This window comes from Arvicanthis niloticus (assembly GCF_011762505.2).
Source record: "Arvicanthis niloticus isolate mArvNil1 chromosome Y unlocalized genomic scaffold, mArvNil1.pat.X SUPER_Y_unloc_4, whole genome shotgun sequence".
NCBI classification, from domain to species: Eukaryota; Metazoa; Chordata; class Mammalia; order Rodentia; family Muridae; genus Arvicanthis; species Arvicanthis niloticus.
In genome coordinates this window covers 1,858,297-1,874,480 of record NW_023045021.1, presented here as the reverse complement: position 1 = coordinate 1,874,480, position 16,184 = coordinate 1,858,297, and the positions used below count along the sequence as shown (strand labels likewise).

General features: G+C 43.9%; 1 protein-coding gene and 1 pseudogene across 3 annotated transcripts; both read right to left on the bottom strand.

Moving 5' to 3' along the window:
• Positions 1-533: 533 nt before the first annotated feature.
• On the bottom strand, positions 534-2,374 carry LOC117701340 (DAZ-associated protein 2-like). 2 transcript variants are annotated; one of them, XM_034493113.2, is made up of 2 exons: positions 1,972-2,374; positions 534-1,894 (listed from the first exon to the last, which is right to left on the bottom strand). In XM_034493113.2, exons 1-2 carry the CDS (start codon positions 2,270-2,272, stop codon positions 1,572-1,574), a joined length of 624 nt encoding a protein of 207 aa, XP_034349004.1. In that variant the 5' UTR covers positions 2,273-2,374; the 3' UTR covers positions 534-1,571. The 2 variants fall into 2 exon arrangements, with proteins under 2 accessions (XP_034349004.1, XP_034349003.1); XM_034493112.2 differs by having other exon boundaries at positions 1,613-2,373.
• Positions 2,375-5,590: 3,216 nt separating this feature from the next.
• LOC117701337 (sex-determining region Y protein pseudogene) lies at positions 5,591-16,153 on the bottom strand (annotated as a pseudogene). Its single transcript, XR_013070150.1, has 2 exons — positions 16,018-16,153; positions 5,591-6,244 (listed from the first exon to the last, which is right to left on the bottom strand). The product of XR_013070150.1 is annotated as a sex-determining region Y protein pseudogene (transcript).
• Positions 16,154-16,184: the final 31 nt, after the last annotated feature.

Genomic DNA, 16,184 nt, shown 5'->3' with positions numbered 1-16,184 from the left:
CATATCCTGTTTTCAGAGTATATAACCTGTGTGAACAATAAAATGTTTGCCAGCGTGATCAGACTTCTTGGCTTGCTGTGCCTCCTTATTTTCTCACGCATCTCAGTCCTCTCCACAGGGTCTAAGGGTCCCACTTGATTGTCCAGCTGGCCTGGACAAGTGGTGCCCATCGTGGGGCTCTGAGACCCCCGGAGGGGACCACCACTCCACCAACCCAGACACATTTTTGTTCAGAAGGCAAAAATAATGCTCCTTGTCACAATTCCAGAGTTTCAACATGCTCTTTGTGGAAACACAAAACAAAAAAAGAACAAGGATACTTGGTGTTTATATAGTAGTTTATCCTGTCTAGTTTAGATTTTCAGTGAAATCTCAATGCAATTGGCTTGCGACTCTTCTTAATATGACTTCTTCATGTATATATCTGTTCGTTTGCCCTATAACTTTAAAAGTTGGGAGATAGAACAAAGTATTTCAGGACTCCTTGATCTGTCCCTGTTTTTTTGTTTTGTTTTTTTTTTTTTTTTCAAATCTTCAAAATAGTCTTTATTCTACATTTTTAGTATAAAAAATCCACAAGTTAAGTGCACCACAGTGTAGAGAGACATACAACGCTGAACTTCCATAACAGTCAATGGTACAGTCAAACATCACATGTACAGAACACAAGATTTAGATGAACTGAAATATCAGATAAAATAAAATAAAATCCAATCTCTGAAAACAAATCAAAATATTAAGGATCCCTGAAATATTAATCCTAATGAGATCTCACTGGACTCAAGTCATGTCATAGTGAGGCATTCACGTGACCCTACTAACCCACCTCAGGAAACTCCTGGGAACCCAAGTGGCTACATGAGACACTCAGGAAGTGTTAGCTAGTTTTTGATCTAAAACTCCCTTAATTAGGCTTTAAAGCCAAGTTTTTGATATGCATTTTCTTCCCTGCCTGTCATTTTTAAATTTTCCTAGGACAGTTTACACTAAAACTGTTGTTTTAAGTTCAGGTTTCTGGCACCACAGCTAGTCTGGGTTCATAATGATACAGTGGTGGTTTATGAGGCGGGTCCAAAAAGTACCCTTCACCTTGCCTGGAGATATACAAAACCCAAAGAAATGGAGTCTGTGCTCGGGACACACGGGGCTTCAGAGGATCCTTATGAAAGACGAGTTAAAAATGTCAAGTGGGACAGGTGCAGGGAGACAAGTGGCTGAGTCTGACTGGCTTTCGGTCCTGCACCACTGATTCGATGGACATCGATGGGAGGGGGTGGAGGAGTAGGGACAGGTGGGGCAGAGGATGGGAAGGAAAAGGCAGACAGCTAATGCGTTTCATTTAACAAGTAAGATAAATCAAAGACTTAAGGAGATTAAAGACTAATCAGAATAATTTGGCAACTTTAATTCTTAGGAATATCAAAGTTCCCTCGAAACCTAATTTGATGTTTTATTACTAGAAGCAAAGACCAGCATGGCACAGCATCACTCCAGAGGAATTAAGGAAGAGCCTTGGGGCTGTTTCTCTCACATTCATTTGAAGAATGGATACCTCCCTACCTCAGAATGCTTTAGGGAGGGACTGCTATCCTTACAGGGTTCCTTATTAAATTTGAAAAGTGCCTCAAAGTTTGGACACCAGAAAGACACCCCAAAAACATGTGTCTAAACTGCAACTTCAGGTTAATATGACTAAAGCAGTTACATTGTGAGAAGTGCTGAAGGTATATGATGTCTTCCCCGGCACAGGAGTGGCGACGTTTCCTCACCAAATGGTGTAGACACCATCTGAGCCACCCATGAAGAAGTTTCCCTTGCGCTGAGTTACAAGGATGTTGGCTCCCTGCATGACTGCAAGCTGAGCAGCGTTGGGAGGGTATCCAGGAGGTGGAGGAGGAATGTTGCCAGCAGTGGCACCAGCTCCAAATCTGGTACCTGCATCATAACCTCCTTCCACCAGCACTGCTGAGCCAGGTGGATAGATGGGACCAACTGGATAATAAGCCATGGGGATTGTGGAGCCTAAAGGCCCAACAGCCACAGACTGGGCCATAGGCAGATACAGTGAGGCGCCAGGAAATGCAGCTGACATGGTGGGGACTGTGGCAGGCCCTGGATGAACAAAGCTTGGACGATAGAGCTCTGAGTATGCAGGTGGAGCATCAGTATAGGGTGGAGCCTGAGGAAGATGTAAGGTCTGGGGATATACTGGATTCCCAGGAGGTTGCACAGGGTAGGTAGGCTGTGTTGGATATTGACCTTTGCTGTTCATGGTGGCTCTGAGTCCGCTTCCACTCGGCGTCACGGACGGTTATTTTTCTCGTCCTCTTCCTGTTCGCAGTCACTTCCGTGTCACCGATCTGTCCCTGTTTTATAAGCCCTGTCTTCACCATTGTTCTAGAACTTTCTCCCAGATATTGGTGCTGTGGTCCGTGCCTTGGTTTGGACTTGGTGTGACCATGAAAGAGTTCATAGCAGGAAGTATGAGGCAGAGGAGTAGGAGTGGCATCTAACAAAAGAACAGCATCTCATAAGCTCTCCAAGAATAGCCACCAATTCCAGTACTAACCTCTAAGCAGATAGTGGGGTGAGCATTCTGGAGAAAAGGGCTATAAATCTTAGGCAGATTTTGCACTGCTTGCAAACTTCAAGCCAGATTAACTTCGAAAGCTTTCTTGCATGAGGCTACTCCATGCTCAAAGGTGAAGGAGAGAGAGGGGAAGAAGGAAGCAGAAGAGGAGGAGGAAGAGGAAGCAGAGGGAGGAGGGAGAGGAGGGCAGAGAGGAGGAAGAGGAGGGCAGAGAGGAGGAAGAGAAGAGGAGGAAGAGGAGGAGATGAAGGAAGATATGTAACAAGTAGGTCCAGGTGAGAAAGAGGAAGCCTGTGGACTGCCAAAGGAACAATTGTCCTTGTCCTGTATTTATGGCTCTTTGCATATAATTCACATAAAAGAGAAAAGAAACACAAATGACATGGAAAACAGCTGCAGAAACATAAGCACCCATTGGGATGGATATATTTGTATTCATTTGTGTTAGAAATCTACCCGAAGACTTATAAACCCTTATTGATTTTTGGCATTGAAATAGTGCTGAAACACCCATAAATAAAACCAACCACTTAGAAGTCCAGTAGTGTCAACTAACTGTTCCATTGAATTCTAGAGAACAGACTTTTAACTGATTTACAGAAGGCAATATATGTAAGTTAGTGTTCACACTCCCTGGTTTTGAGAATCAACTAAAGCTCAAAGGTCTTAAGACCCTGTAGAACAGTAGTTTAACTGTTTCAAAGAGTTCAATACATCAGATAATACACCATGGTGTATAGTACTTAGTGTATAAGATGTCAAGGTTGAGGCTCCATGGCTGATATTTTCTTCCAACCTATGTTTTAGAGTTGTGCCAGGGTTACATAGTTGATTCAAAAGTTGATGGGTAACTGACTTACTATGGGGGAAACGCTGTGGTAGATTAATGTGATGAAACTGGAACAGGCTAACAGAAGGTCTGGGTATAATACTTGGTGTCAACACGCCTATGTATGGTTCCCTGAGCTTTCTTAAAGAAACTGTTGGAGGGGCTGCTATGTACACTCTTCATTTCTGTTTTAAGCTTGTTTGTAAGAACCAGAGTGGGTAACTTTGAACCATTCCTTAGCTTATAACAATCTGGCAGTTGAGCTAATGGGCAGATGGCCATTCATTCACCCCACTTATACTCTCCTCCTCTACACCTTTGTATATTAGTCCAATCATTTTGTTTATGTGTTGTCTTAAGTGTTGCTACATCATCCACTTAACTTGCCTACGTTAAAAACAAAGCTTGTTGCTTTGTCCATTTTGCTTCTGATTCTTAGCTAGCCCTTGAAAACAAAAACAAAGCTTTGTCTGTATTGCTTTTGTACACAAATTTTTATGTTTTTATTAAGTTTTATTACTGTTTATTCTTTAAAGATACATAATAAAAGAGAAGCAGCATGTGACTTCTTATGCCTAAACACAAGGTAAGGGCTTATTTTGCCAAAAGATGTGACAGAGAGCTCATAGCATAGTTCATTGGACAAATGGGCTTTGCACAGTGTGGAGGAGAAGTGGAAAAGACACACACACACACACACACACAGACACACACACACACTCACTCACACACACGCACACTCACACACACACACGCACACTCACACGCACACGCACACTCACACAGACACACACACACACACTCACTCACACACATGCACACTCACACGCACACGCACACTCACTCACACACATGCACACTCACACACACACACACACACGCACGCACACACACACACACACACACTCACACACACACACACACAGACACACACACACACACACTCACTCACACACACGCACACTCACTCACACACACACACACACACACACGCACACACACACACACACACACGCACACACACACGCACACACACACAGACACACACACACACTCACTCACACACACGCACACTCACTCACACACACACACACGCACACACACACACACACACACACACACACACACACACACACACACACACACACACACACAGAGGAGACAGACTTTATGTACTCATGATGTAGTTTTGTGTGCTATAGAGAGACCTGATAAACAGAAAGATGCATTTGACGTACAAAGGAGTGCTTTGCATACTAAAGAGGCACAGCCTATGTTTTCACAGCATTAAGTTGTGTATGTTTTTCAGTGATGAGTATTGAAGACTTACAGATAAAAGAATGGTTTCCATGGTGATGCTGTAAGGACCTGACAGCCAGCTCTGACCTGATGGTACTGTGTTTTTGCCTGCTCAGACATGAACTACTGCATCCCAGTCATTAGAATGCTCAACCTGGGTGATAATTTATATATGTGGTGGCTGAAGAAATTTAATATGCAGCCAAGCATCCAGTAAGGGCCCTTGACCTTTGCCCTGGAATGCCTGGGAGATCCTGTTGGCCACAGAGTAAGATAAGAATAGGATGATATTCTTATCTGTGAGGCTGTGAGGAATTAACAGCTACCTTTGTTCTTGTAAAACCTGCTTATCTGTGGGAAGAGGGGATGAAATGTTCTATTATTTCTACATAACAGGAATGAAAAGAATTTTCTTGCCCAGCTGGATATTTGTAGTGTGTCCCCTTCTGATGGTTCCTTTAAAACTCCACCTTACCCTCCCCTAGCCCCCACTTTAGCATGGCATGCTGTATTGGCTCTAAATCTGTTGGCTGTCTTTCTGCCAGCAGTAAAAATAAATTCATCTAAATTGGATCTGAGCCTAAGACTCTGGTTTCTTCTGTGGATAAAATGCCACAAAAATGCAACTAGTACTCTGTTTAAACAAACAAAAAAAAAAAATGTAGAAGCATTTCTTAGCATTCTCCTTCCTTACACACTACACATCTTTACACACATTTTGGAACCCAAAAGGAAGGAACAGGACCTTTATTACAACAGGAGGGAAATCAGCATCCAAACCAACTAGAAGTCTCAGTCTGTAAAATTATAGCAAGGAGGAGTATTGGCATAGGTAGGAACAGAGGCCAGTGTCATGAGACACCTACCACAGGGCTTTGCTGAGATGCTCCTGCTATGGTGTATGCTCACCAGTGATGTCAGCTGTCAGTAAGTAGGTTAGCTGCTGCTGGTGGAACTGGTGTTGCTGCTGGTATTGCTGCTGCTGTTGCTGCTGTTGCTGCTGCTGCTGCAGTGGGTGCCCCGTGGGGATGCTCATAGGCTGTACATGGTCCTTTGCTTTGCTGGTCCTTGGAGGACAGGTGTGCAGCTCTAGCCCATTCTTGTCTGTATGTGATGGTGTGGGGGTTTATGTCCCACTGTAGCAGACTGTACAGTTTTGTTGAGGCAGCAGCAGGCTGCAAAGTACCACTCCTCTGTGGCACTTTAGCCCTACGATGAGGCTGATATTTATAGTTTGGGTATTTCTCTCTGTGTAGGGTCTTCAGTCTCTGTGCCTCCTGGAAAAAAGGCCTTTTTTCTGCTTCTGTAAGGCTTTTCCACCTGTATCCCAGCTGCTTGCTGATCTCTGTATTTTGCATGCTGGGATTCTTCTGGGCCAACTTGCGCCTCTCACCACGGGACCACACCATAAATGCATTCATGGGGCGCTTGATATGGCCCTCCATGCTCTCTAGACAATTGTCACCAGCTCCAAAGTTTGTCTCTTCTCCAGAACTTAAGATATCCTGTGACTGTAGGGTTGAACACTGAAAAGCAAGATCTGAAATGTTGAACGTAGTGGAAGAATTATGACTACAACTATAAACAAGAAGACATGAGATGAGATGAGATGAGATGAGATGAGATGAGATGAGATGAGATGAGATGAGAGAGACAGAAAGACAGAAACAGAGAGAGACAGAGAGAGTCAGAGGAGTCAAAACTTATAGTGTAAGAGCTAAATGCTGCTATTCAAAATGTGTTTGTAAAAAAGATTTTAATATTTAAAATATGTAAGAAAATATGTATTCCTCCTCCCTCAGGACCTCCCTAGTCCAGCCCAACTAATCTACTTTGAAACCACCCCACAAACCTACATATTGTCAACCAAAACCTGTCTAGTTTGTGAATGTTAGAGACTGCATTTTTGCACTCCTTAAAAACATATCTCTTACTCTTTGATTATTCCTTCACAACCAGTATTAACATACAACAAGAGCATACTAATGAGTTCTTTTCGCCCTGAAGCGTATGTGATATTTAGAATAGACTAACATGAGAAACAAACAACCATGCAAAAGTAGTGGAGAGGGTTAAAGATAAGCATGAAACCTACCATTTGTATCCTAGTCCACTAAGCATGGAAAAACAAAGAAATAACCTGTCCTGGCTCAATAGCCCATTATAATTATCTCCACCATGAAAGAGCAAAATCCACTAGTAATGCACAGGCTGAGCTTTGGAGTTTGAAGCTACATAATAAAATAAACATCAACAAAGATTTCAAGAAATTTTTCTTCCTCTATTTGTCATATCAATGCATTATAAAAGTCATTCATACAAATTTTGAACATAGTAATATTAAAGTTACTTTTTATTAGTACTGTTTTTATACAACCTACAGTTGTTGCTGGCACTTTGTTAATGTGGGTCTGTACTCAATTATTTACAGATATATACAATGACACACACACATACACACTCATGCTCCCCCCCCACACACTCCCCCCCCCCCACACACACCAAAAGTAGTCAAACATAGACACTCAGACAAAGACAAGGAACGCACACTACTGGACTCACTACTCTAAAAAAAAAAAAAATGTGTCCTGAGTCCTTATAGGCTGCAGAGGAACACTGACCCCAGAAGCTAGAGAGACACTTGCCTCATCTCTCCACAGGTCATTGCAGAACTCAGGCTGGGTCTCCTGAATATTTCTCTCAGATAGAAGAGGGCCAGAGGGAGAACCCGTGTGACCGTGGATGAGCTGCCTTGTATATGACAGTGGGCAGGGCTGCTGACAACAGCTCTGGACTTGACCATACTGTCTAGAAGATGTGTAGTATGTGCAGGAGGTTGTAGGTGGGAATCTTAGCACTGGCAGAGAAACTTCACTGAGTGTCAGTGGGCAAATAATCTCTTAGCTCAATGAATGGTAGATGGCGTACCAGAGAAGCCAATGTAGCTTAATAGAGTGGTGTGTGGGCAGAAAATGCAGATCTCCAGGTCAAATGGTAGATGGCCTACCAGAGAAGCCAATGTAGGTAAATTGAGTAGTGTGTGAGCAGAAAATGCAGATCTCCAGGTCAGCAAAAAGCCATTTTCAAGGGGTCTCTCCTGTGAGGTACTAAAATGGGGTATCCTCAAAGTCCACAGCCAAGCCTATGCCTCTCCCAGTTTGCTGCAAAAACCTACCACATTCTCTGGAAAGTTCCCTGAGGTGTAGGTATGCTTTGCCTAAGAAGACACAGAGAGGTTTCTAGGCTTTGGGTCCATACGGAGGAGCAGGAAAACTATCAGGAGTTTAGCAAGTGCCAAGGCAAGGCCATTTCAGGCAGGGAGATCTGAGTGCCAGTTCAACTCAAGTAAGGGTAAGGGAAGCATTGTGAGCAAAGCCCAGCCATCCTCCCTCGACTGTGTGTTTGCATTTTATATTCTGTGCATATGCATGCCTGCTTGGTCTTTGTCCAGCCTTGAAGAAGGAGAGTAGGAAGGAGTGCGCCACGCCTTGTTGAGAATCAGTGAGGGAAGACCTAAAGCAGCCCCCATGATGCTCAGACAGGGCCCATCAATCTCTACTCTGAAATCTGCTCTGTCAATACGACGTTAAAAAAAAAAGGAGGGGTGACAGTCACCCAAGTGATGGCTGGCAGTTTTCCTGTCTTTTGGACACAATAAAAGGAAAAAAAGTGATACTTGTGTGAAAAGGTGGGTTTTGAAGGCACTGATGGGATGGATTTTGGAGTGTTCCATAACTGTGCTGACAGAGAATCTGCAGCTTTCCACACCCTGTGGGGATGGACTCTGGTTCACTCTCAGAAACCCAAACCTTACACTTGAATCCTGTGCCCAAGTCAGTGTGGCTAGTGAGGACGTGTTCCAACATTGAGAACTACACTAGGGCCTTGGCTATGAGGGTTGCACAGGGAATTCTGTCAAGACCAACATTCTGGGACTTCCCACCTGAGGCAGGAGCAATTGGTGGGTCCTCCAGGACTCTGAAGCAGGAGTCAAAGTACCCCAAGTGCCTTGCCTGGTAGCCTGTTATTGCCAGATTCCCCACCCCCCCCAACACCCCCCCCCCCCCCCCCCCGCAATGAAGGCACTGATGCTCTGTGTGGTGTCTTCCTTAGAGAGTGCAGGTAGCCTTTTAGGAAGAGGAAATGCCTTTCTCTCTCTGGCTTCCTCACTCAGCTCAAGAAAGGGCACTGTCCATTCTGCCAAGCCAATGCCCTTGGCTTTTGCCACTCCATCCCTTGGCAAAGGCATGTTTTGGCATCTTGCCAGTTTGTGCCCTCAAGTTCAGTCCTGCTCCACTCCTACTTCCTTCACTTGGGTAACACCTCATGGCTACTAGTTGCTGAGGGAGTAGAGTCACTGAATGCCATGTCAGTCCCAGTCCTGTCTCTTTTCTCCAGCCACACACTGCCAGTCCTCCAGATCATAGCACCCAGAGTCCTCCTTCCCCCCACTGAGGGTATCAGAGGACCTCCCTACCTGAGACTCCCTTCTAACTTTCCTACCAGAGACCTAAGGTAATGTGTATAGGGTGCACTGTGGCCATGACTTCTCTTTGCCTGCTGTCTATTCATTCCATGGATAGCTTTGCCTTTAGCATTCTCCTCCCAGGACCACCCCAACAGAATATGATACTGGCTTAAGAGAACCAGGTCCTAGGAAGCTTTTGGTCCTCCAGCCTTCTCTAATACTTTCCAATAATGTGTCTCTTTGTCAGGGTTAAGAGAGTGGCCCTGTCTGTATCCCACCAGTTTACCAAATCAAATGTAGTTATTCTATTGCCAGCGTCAAACCTACCACACAGGACAAGGGCACTGAGAGGTCCTATGGTCACCTACCCTCTAGCTTGAAGCCTGAGTAGATAGAATGTCCCTACTCTGAAGGTCACATGTTGACCTGCTTGATCCTCAGGGTCACTGGGAGATCAGACATACAACCTGACTCAAGGACAAAGAACACTTTCAAGGACCTTCAGAACAAACTGGACAAAGAACTCTTTCAAGGACCTTCAGAACAAAGTGGACAAACACAGGTTGGTGGAACAAAACACACCCAGCAAAGAACCCTCTGGGATACACATCCATTTCAAACATGCTCTTCTGCATTGACATTCTGAAAGATGCAACGGGTAAGGCCAGGCCAAGGGAAAAGATCTAGGCTCGCAAGGAATTCCATGAACAGCCAATGGGAAATATATATGGAACCCATCTTAATCTACCCTCCTGGTCAGCCCCTGATAATATATACCCTTAGCAGCCTCATAGGATTGAATGGTTTCCTGGGCCTGTTGCAGGTCCTCTTGCCTAATTCCTGCCCATGACCATAGTAACCAAATGGCCAGAATACTTGTCCCCTCCTGCTGCTAGCTTGGCACTTGTGGACAGCCTGGAAACTTACATGAATATTCCTAAAAGCATTGCAGTACATAAAAGCACCTGGCTCTCAAGGGTTTTTTCCTGGCAGGGCGCCCTAGAATAGTCCCCAAGGATATGGCAATAGCAATATTAGAAACCGAGCCACACTTACAATGCTTCTCATGGTGGAAAGAAGAGGTGAAGGACATAGCATGACAATATAAAGTCAGAGGCCGCAATGTCTCTAAAGATCAGCTGCTTGGTGAGGGTTGTTTTGCTGAGGTAGGGCACAGGCCAGATATGACTAAGAAACCTTGACATTATGTCACTTGGCAGCCTTAAATGCCTCGGACAAGGTATGAAAACCAGGGAAAAGGCTTGAACCCCTCTCCCTGCCTTTATTAAACCTCCAGATGTGATCATTAATCCTGGGGTTGTTTATCATTATCATTATTGGATATTTTATTTATTTACCTTTCAGATGTTATCAGCTTTCCCCATCGTCCCAAACCCCTTATCTCATCCCCCCTCCTCCTACTTCTATGAGGGTGTGCCCCCACCCATCCACCTGCTCCCACCTCCCACTCCCGAATTCCCCCACACTGGGGATTCATCCAGCCTTCCCTTGACCAAGGCTCTCTTCTCCCACTGACACCCGACAAGGCCATGCTCAACTACATATATGCTGGAGCCATGGGAACCTCCATGTGTGTTCCCAGGCTGGCAGCTCCCTGGGAGCTCTGGTTGGTTGGTTGGTATTGTCACTCTCCCTATGGGGCCACAAGCCCCATCAGCTCCTTCAGTCTTCTCTCTACCTCCTCCATGGGGACCCAGTGATCAGTTCAATGGTTAGCTGTGAGCAGGCCTCAGATATTGCATATGTGCTAGTAACTATTGCAATAGTCTGGTGCATGATGTCAGAACCTCTGTGAGTTCATATATGCAGCTGCCCTACTGTATCAGCAGGAATACTGTTGACTTGTAGCCATCCACATCGTCTGGCTCTCATATTCTTTCTGCTCCACCCCTACCCTTCCACAATGGATCTCTGAGCCTTGGAAGGAAGGGTGTAGTCTAGAAGTTCCAATATAAATGGCAAGTTTTCCACTAGCTTTGGTGCAACTGGTGACTCTGACAAAAGTACCTAATGGGTTAACACTATGACCCAGGGACTTGAGAGACACTGGTTTGGTGGTTAAGAATGCTTGGTGTTCTGACACAGGAGCTTAGTATACAATTGCCTGTAGTAACTCCAGCTCCAGAGGACCCAACACTCTCTGCTGGCCTATGCTAGCACTGACATCATATGCCCCACCCACACAAACAGACTTGACTAAAGGTTTTTAAAAGCCCCCTCATACTAGAAAAAAAACAAAAAACAAACAAACAAACAAAAAAACCACAGTCTTTGTTAGCAATATCTTCTGTCTCTGCCTTGTTAGTCTTCTAAATAAGACTTTTTCTTTCTCCAACAAATGCCCTGGAGTGTTTGCCTTTTCCAGATGACAAGGAATAAATGAACTTAGGCTTGTGATTATACCAGTGACAGCATGTGACAAGACCCCAAAGTATGTCATGTACTTGCAGAGCAAAAAAAACACACAGAGTCAAAAAGCAAACACACTATAAAACCAATCCAACAGAAGCAAACAACTATTCTTTAGATTTTTCAAGTGAAATGGCTCAGATCAAACGAATGATTTTTAAAAAGCAAATCTGTGCAATATAACCGTATAACAAAAGCTAGTTATGGATTTTGAGCCCCTGACTAAGGTTTAACAATAAGAGCTAGCTAGACTCAACTGGTGCACACAGCAGTGTTTATCTCGGCACTTTGGGAGGTAAAGGAGGGAAGGAAAGCCTAAAATTAGCCTGAAATATATATTTCTCTCTCTTTCTCTCTCTCTCTCTCTCTCTCTCTCCTCTCTCTCTCTCTCTCTCCTCTTTCTCTTCTCTGTGTGTGTGATTTGTGTGATTTTAATGTGTTTATATATATATATACACATACATATAGAATATATACATATATATATATACATATATATATATCATACATATTGGATAAAACATTTTAAATACCATGAGGACATAAAGTAGTAGGCAGAGTAGTATTTGGGGTCTTTACAAAATATATCTAGCGCCGGACAGTGGTGGCACATGCTTTTAATCCCAGCACTTGCGAACTTGGGAGGTAGAGGCAGGCGGATTTCTGAGTTCGAGGCCAGCCTGGTCTACAGAGTGAGTTCCAGGACAGCCAAGGCTAACAGAGTTTCTGTTTTGAAAAACCAAAAAAAAAAAAAAAAAAAAAAAAAAAAAAAAAAAACCCAAAGTATATCTATCTATTTCTCAAGGCTTTTTGGATAGTTCCTCCCTATTTTTAGTTTCTAGCCTGTATACCCAGAAGACCTGTGGCCTCATATAATTAGGGCCTAATCACATACAACCAGTTGGGAGGATTGATGAGACCCAATGACCTTGGGTATCTCCTCCCTTTTGAAGGAATAACAACATTTAACAAGTCCAGCTGTGTTTTAAGCAGGCCTCACTAGACTTCTGAAGACAGAATGTATGAAGGCATTGTGCCACATTACCTCATCGAGAGAAGACTGAATCCTTTTCTACACACAGTGTGATGAAGAAAGTTAATATTACCTGTGTTCAAGCTGCAAAACCATTAGGCTTGCAAGCTCTCAGGCGAACCTTGTAAAAAAAAAAAAAAAAAAAAAAAACATAACCCAGTCTTTATGACTTACTTAGCATATAGAGTTTTAGTTTTGTTTGGTTTGTATCCCAATCACCATTAAATTCATGTTTACATCGTCTAAAAGAACTTAGCTGTGGGGCCCCATTAAAACTATCATGCTGGAGTAATAACTGAGAGACTTTGAGCAGAAGCCCCCTTTATTCTTTATCTGTTTAAGCATCCTGTTATAACTGTCATGATTAGACACAATGAATCATGCATAGTTTTCCTTTCTGCTGTTTATAAAGTGTATAATTTGTTGTGGGATTTCTCCCCAACTGATTTAAATGAGAACGAAGGCAAGAAGCCAATCAGTGGGCAAGGTGGAGGGTGGGCCTTCCAGTGCTAGAGGGGAAAGAGAGAAGGCAGGAGGAGGGTGGTTTCTTTTGGACGGTGGGAGCAAGGCCGATAAGTTGTAGGCCGGGGAGTGATAGTTCTGGTGGCAGAATCCACCAGGATCTGCCACTGGAAGATTTCTAACGTAGAATAGTTGGTGAATTTAGGATGATAGATTCCTCGTCCAGCGATTGTCTTATCTGTTGATTCTAATTAAGAGTCTGGCGTTTTCCATTTTGCAGGGATCAACTGAGCTCCAGGGAAAGGTAACCGCAGCAGCAGAGCGTGGGTTTGGAAGAGTGCACCCCCAGCTAGCCGTGGAAATTTGGGATTGCAGCAGCCAGTTGAGGGAGTTAGAGGACTGGGAATGTGAGCGAGTGGGTTCCTCAGCAAGGGAACAGTGAGAAGTTGGGCGGTCCCCACATGGGGTTAGCTATGGGGTTGGGGAGACCCACAGGCCAGGAGAGTAGCCAGCGATAGAGTGGGTTGTTTTTCTGTTATGACACACAACAATAATGTCTTACACACACATGGGCTGTTTGGTTGTTTTCAGACACATAGCAAGGAGAGACAAGATGGCATATGGAGAGAAGCTGGGTTGAGGAGGTGTAAAAGAAAGACAAACAGGGAAAATGAAGGATACAGCGAAGACTCTTACCCTGCTTTCATTATACTCTCCTTCCGTAGTAATAATACAACCTTATCTCCTGTTGCTTTTATTTTCTTCCTTAAATGAATGGACTGACACTCCAGTTTCTTTGAAGTTTAAGAATTTCCTAGGTAATTTACCAATTCAAGTGTGCAGATTTACTTGATAATGAGAGACCCCCCAGCACACAGGGGTCTCTCCTTATCTTCTGCAGGATGAAACACTCTTTGTGTTTACATACTGTTTGAGTCCAGGGTATCATTCTGTGAATCATGGATGCTTACAAAGGGACTGAGGGACGAGTACATGTGCATATACACACACGTACCAGGAACTTAGAGCAATTTTTCTTAATTAACCATGGCCTCTGGTGGCTCATTTGCAGCTGATGTAAACAGCTCCATGTCCTAGATTCATGTGCCTGGGATTCCTTCCTTACCCTTTTGCTGGAAAGTTACCCTTCATATTTTGCTGAAGCATTTGGTTGATTAGGGATGGCTCCTATGATTCTCTGAGCCATTTCACTTGTCTCATTCTGTCTTCTGACATTGGACTCCTCCTTCTTAGATGATTAAGCAAACTTAATATTTTGATGTTTCGGCATTTATGAATAGTGTTTACAATCTATTTCCACATCTGTGGTTCAGTTATGTGCTGGAAAGAGCTGTATCATGTCCCTCCTGTAGCTGAGACTGTGCTCACCCATGAGTGCTTGTCTGTACCTGGAGGCCAGAAAAAGGTAAATACCAAACCAACCACAAACCCTTTGATCTATAATGCTATCCTACCTACAAGACATGCTATGGTAACAGTGTCACAAATTTGAGGGAGTAACTAGTCAATATCTGATTTGACTTAGGGCCCGCTCCATGACACCTATATTTGACACTGCTTGGGGGACCAAGAATTTGAGACTAAATAGCCCAGTGACCTAAAAGCAAATACTACTGATCTATAGAAAAACAAAATTCAAAAGGGACCAATAAAATTGCTGCTAAAGATATTTTGCTGTACTTATATGGCTTTGTTCAGCCATCAACACTTCCTCCTGCAGCAGATGGGAAAAAAAATTACAGAGTCTTACCACCAGAGTATTACAGGGGGGGGGGGGAGGGGGGACTATGAGGGGAAGGGGGGGGAGGGGGGACTATGGGGGGAAGGGAGAAGGGAGAGAGGGAGGGAGGGAGGGAGGGAGGGAGGGAGAGAGAGAGAGAGAGAGAGAGAGAGAGAGAGAGAGAAAGAGGTCTCCATCAGATCCTCCTGTCAGGGCTCAGGGAACCTCATGCAAGAGGAAGCAGAAAGATTGTAAGAGTCAAAGGGGATGGAGGACAGAAAAAACCAAGGCTCTCTAAATTAACTGAGCAAAGCTCATATGAACTCACAGAGACTGAGGCAGGATGCGCAGGGCCTCCATAGGTCTCCACCAGGTCCGCTGTGTATATATTGTGGGTTTCAGGTTAGTGTTTTTACGGTATTCGTGAGTGTACGTATGAGTGGTTGTCTGATTCTTGTTCTTTCTGTTCGTGTCTTTTCTTTCTGTTATAGTTTTTGCTTTATGTTAGTAAGTTTTATTTTGTTATATTTCATTATTACGCATTAGAAGCCTGTTCTTTCACAATGAGAGGCATAAAGGAAGGGAATCCGGAAGGGAAGGAAGGTTATGCAGGTATTGGGAGGTGTAGAGGGAGGAGATACCATAATCAGGATAGATTATGGTATCTTGTTCCTCGTGTGATTTAAGTGAGGAAAAAAGAACTATTTTAAGTAAATGGGAAAAATAAGCCACCACCAACCGAACAAGAAGAAACAAAACACCTCTCTCTTCACTACATTAAAATTGAACGTCTCCTGCCTTCTCTGTGTCGCTTATATTTAGTTATGTATTCAAGGACACCTTGTGCAACAGTACATCAATTTTAGAGCAATGATTGTTTTTTCATTTTGTGCCTACAGTGTAGGAATCCATATTCTTCCCTTGCATAATGGCAGGTGTACATTCTCTCAGCTTCTCCTTTAAAGGTACAAGTCATATTTAAGAAGCCATTCTGACCCCCATAGCTGATGTTTTCTGCTTTAGAAAAGAGGGAACGCAGTCTAGTGCAGCATACGTATGTATTATTTGCTGGGTTGTAGAAAGATCCCATAGCACAGGGAAGTGACTAAGAGCTTACACCTTCAAGGCATGCTCTATGTTGTGTTCGGCTGTCGTGTCCTCTTACCTGCCTGTATTGTAAGCATTTTCCAGCAGATTTCCCTGAGATTTCATACTTCCAGGAGGAGCAATGACCATTTCTGTGAGGAGCTAGACTGTCTCGGAGAGCTGAGGCTCCCAACAGGACCTTAAAGCTCTGCCCTCCTCTTGCATATTCATTCCTGCTGGCTGAGT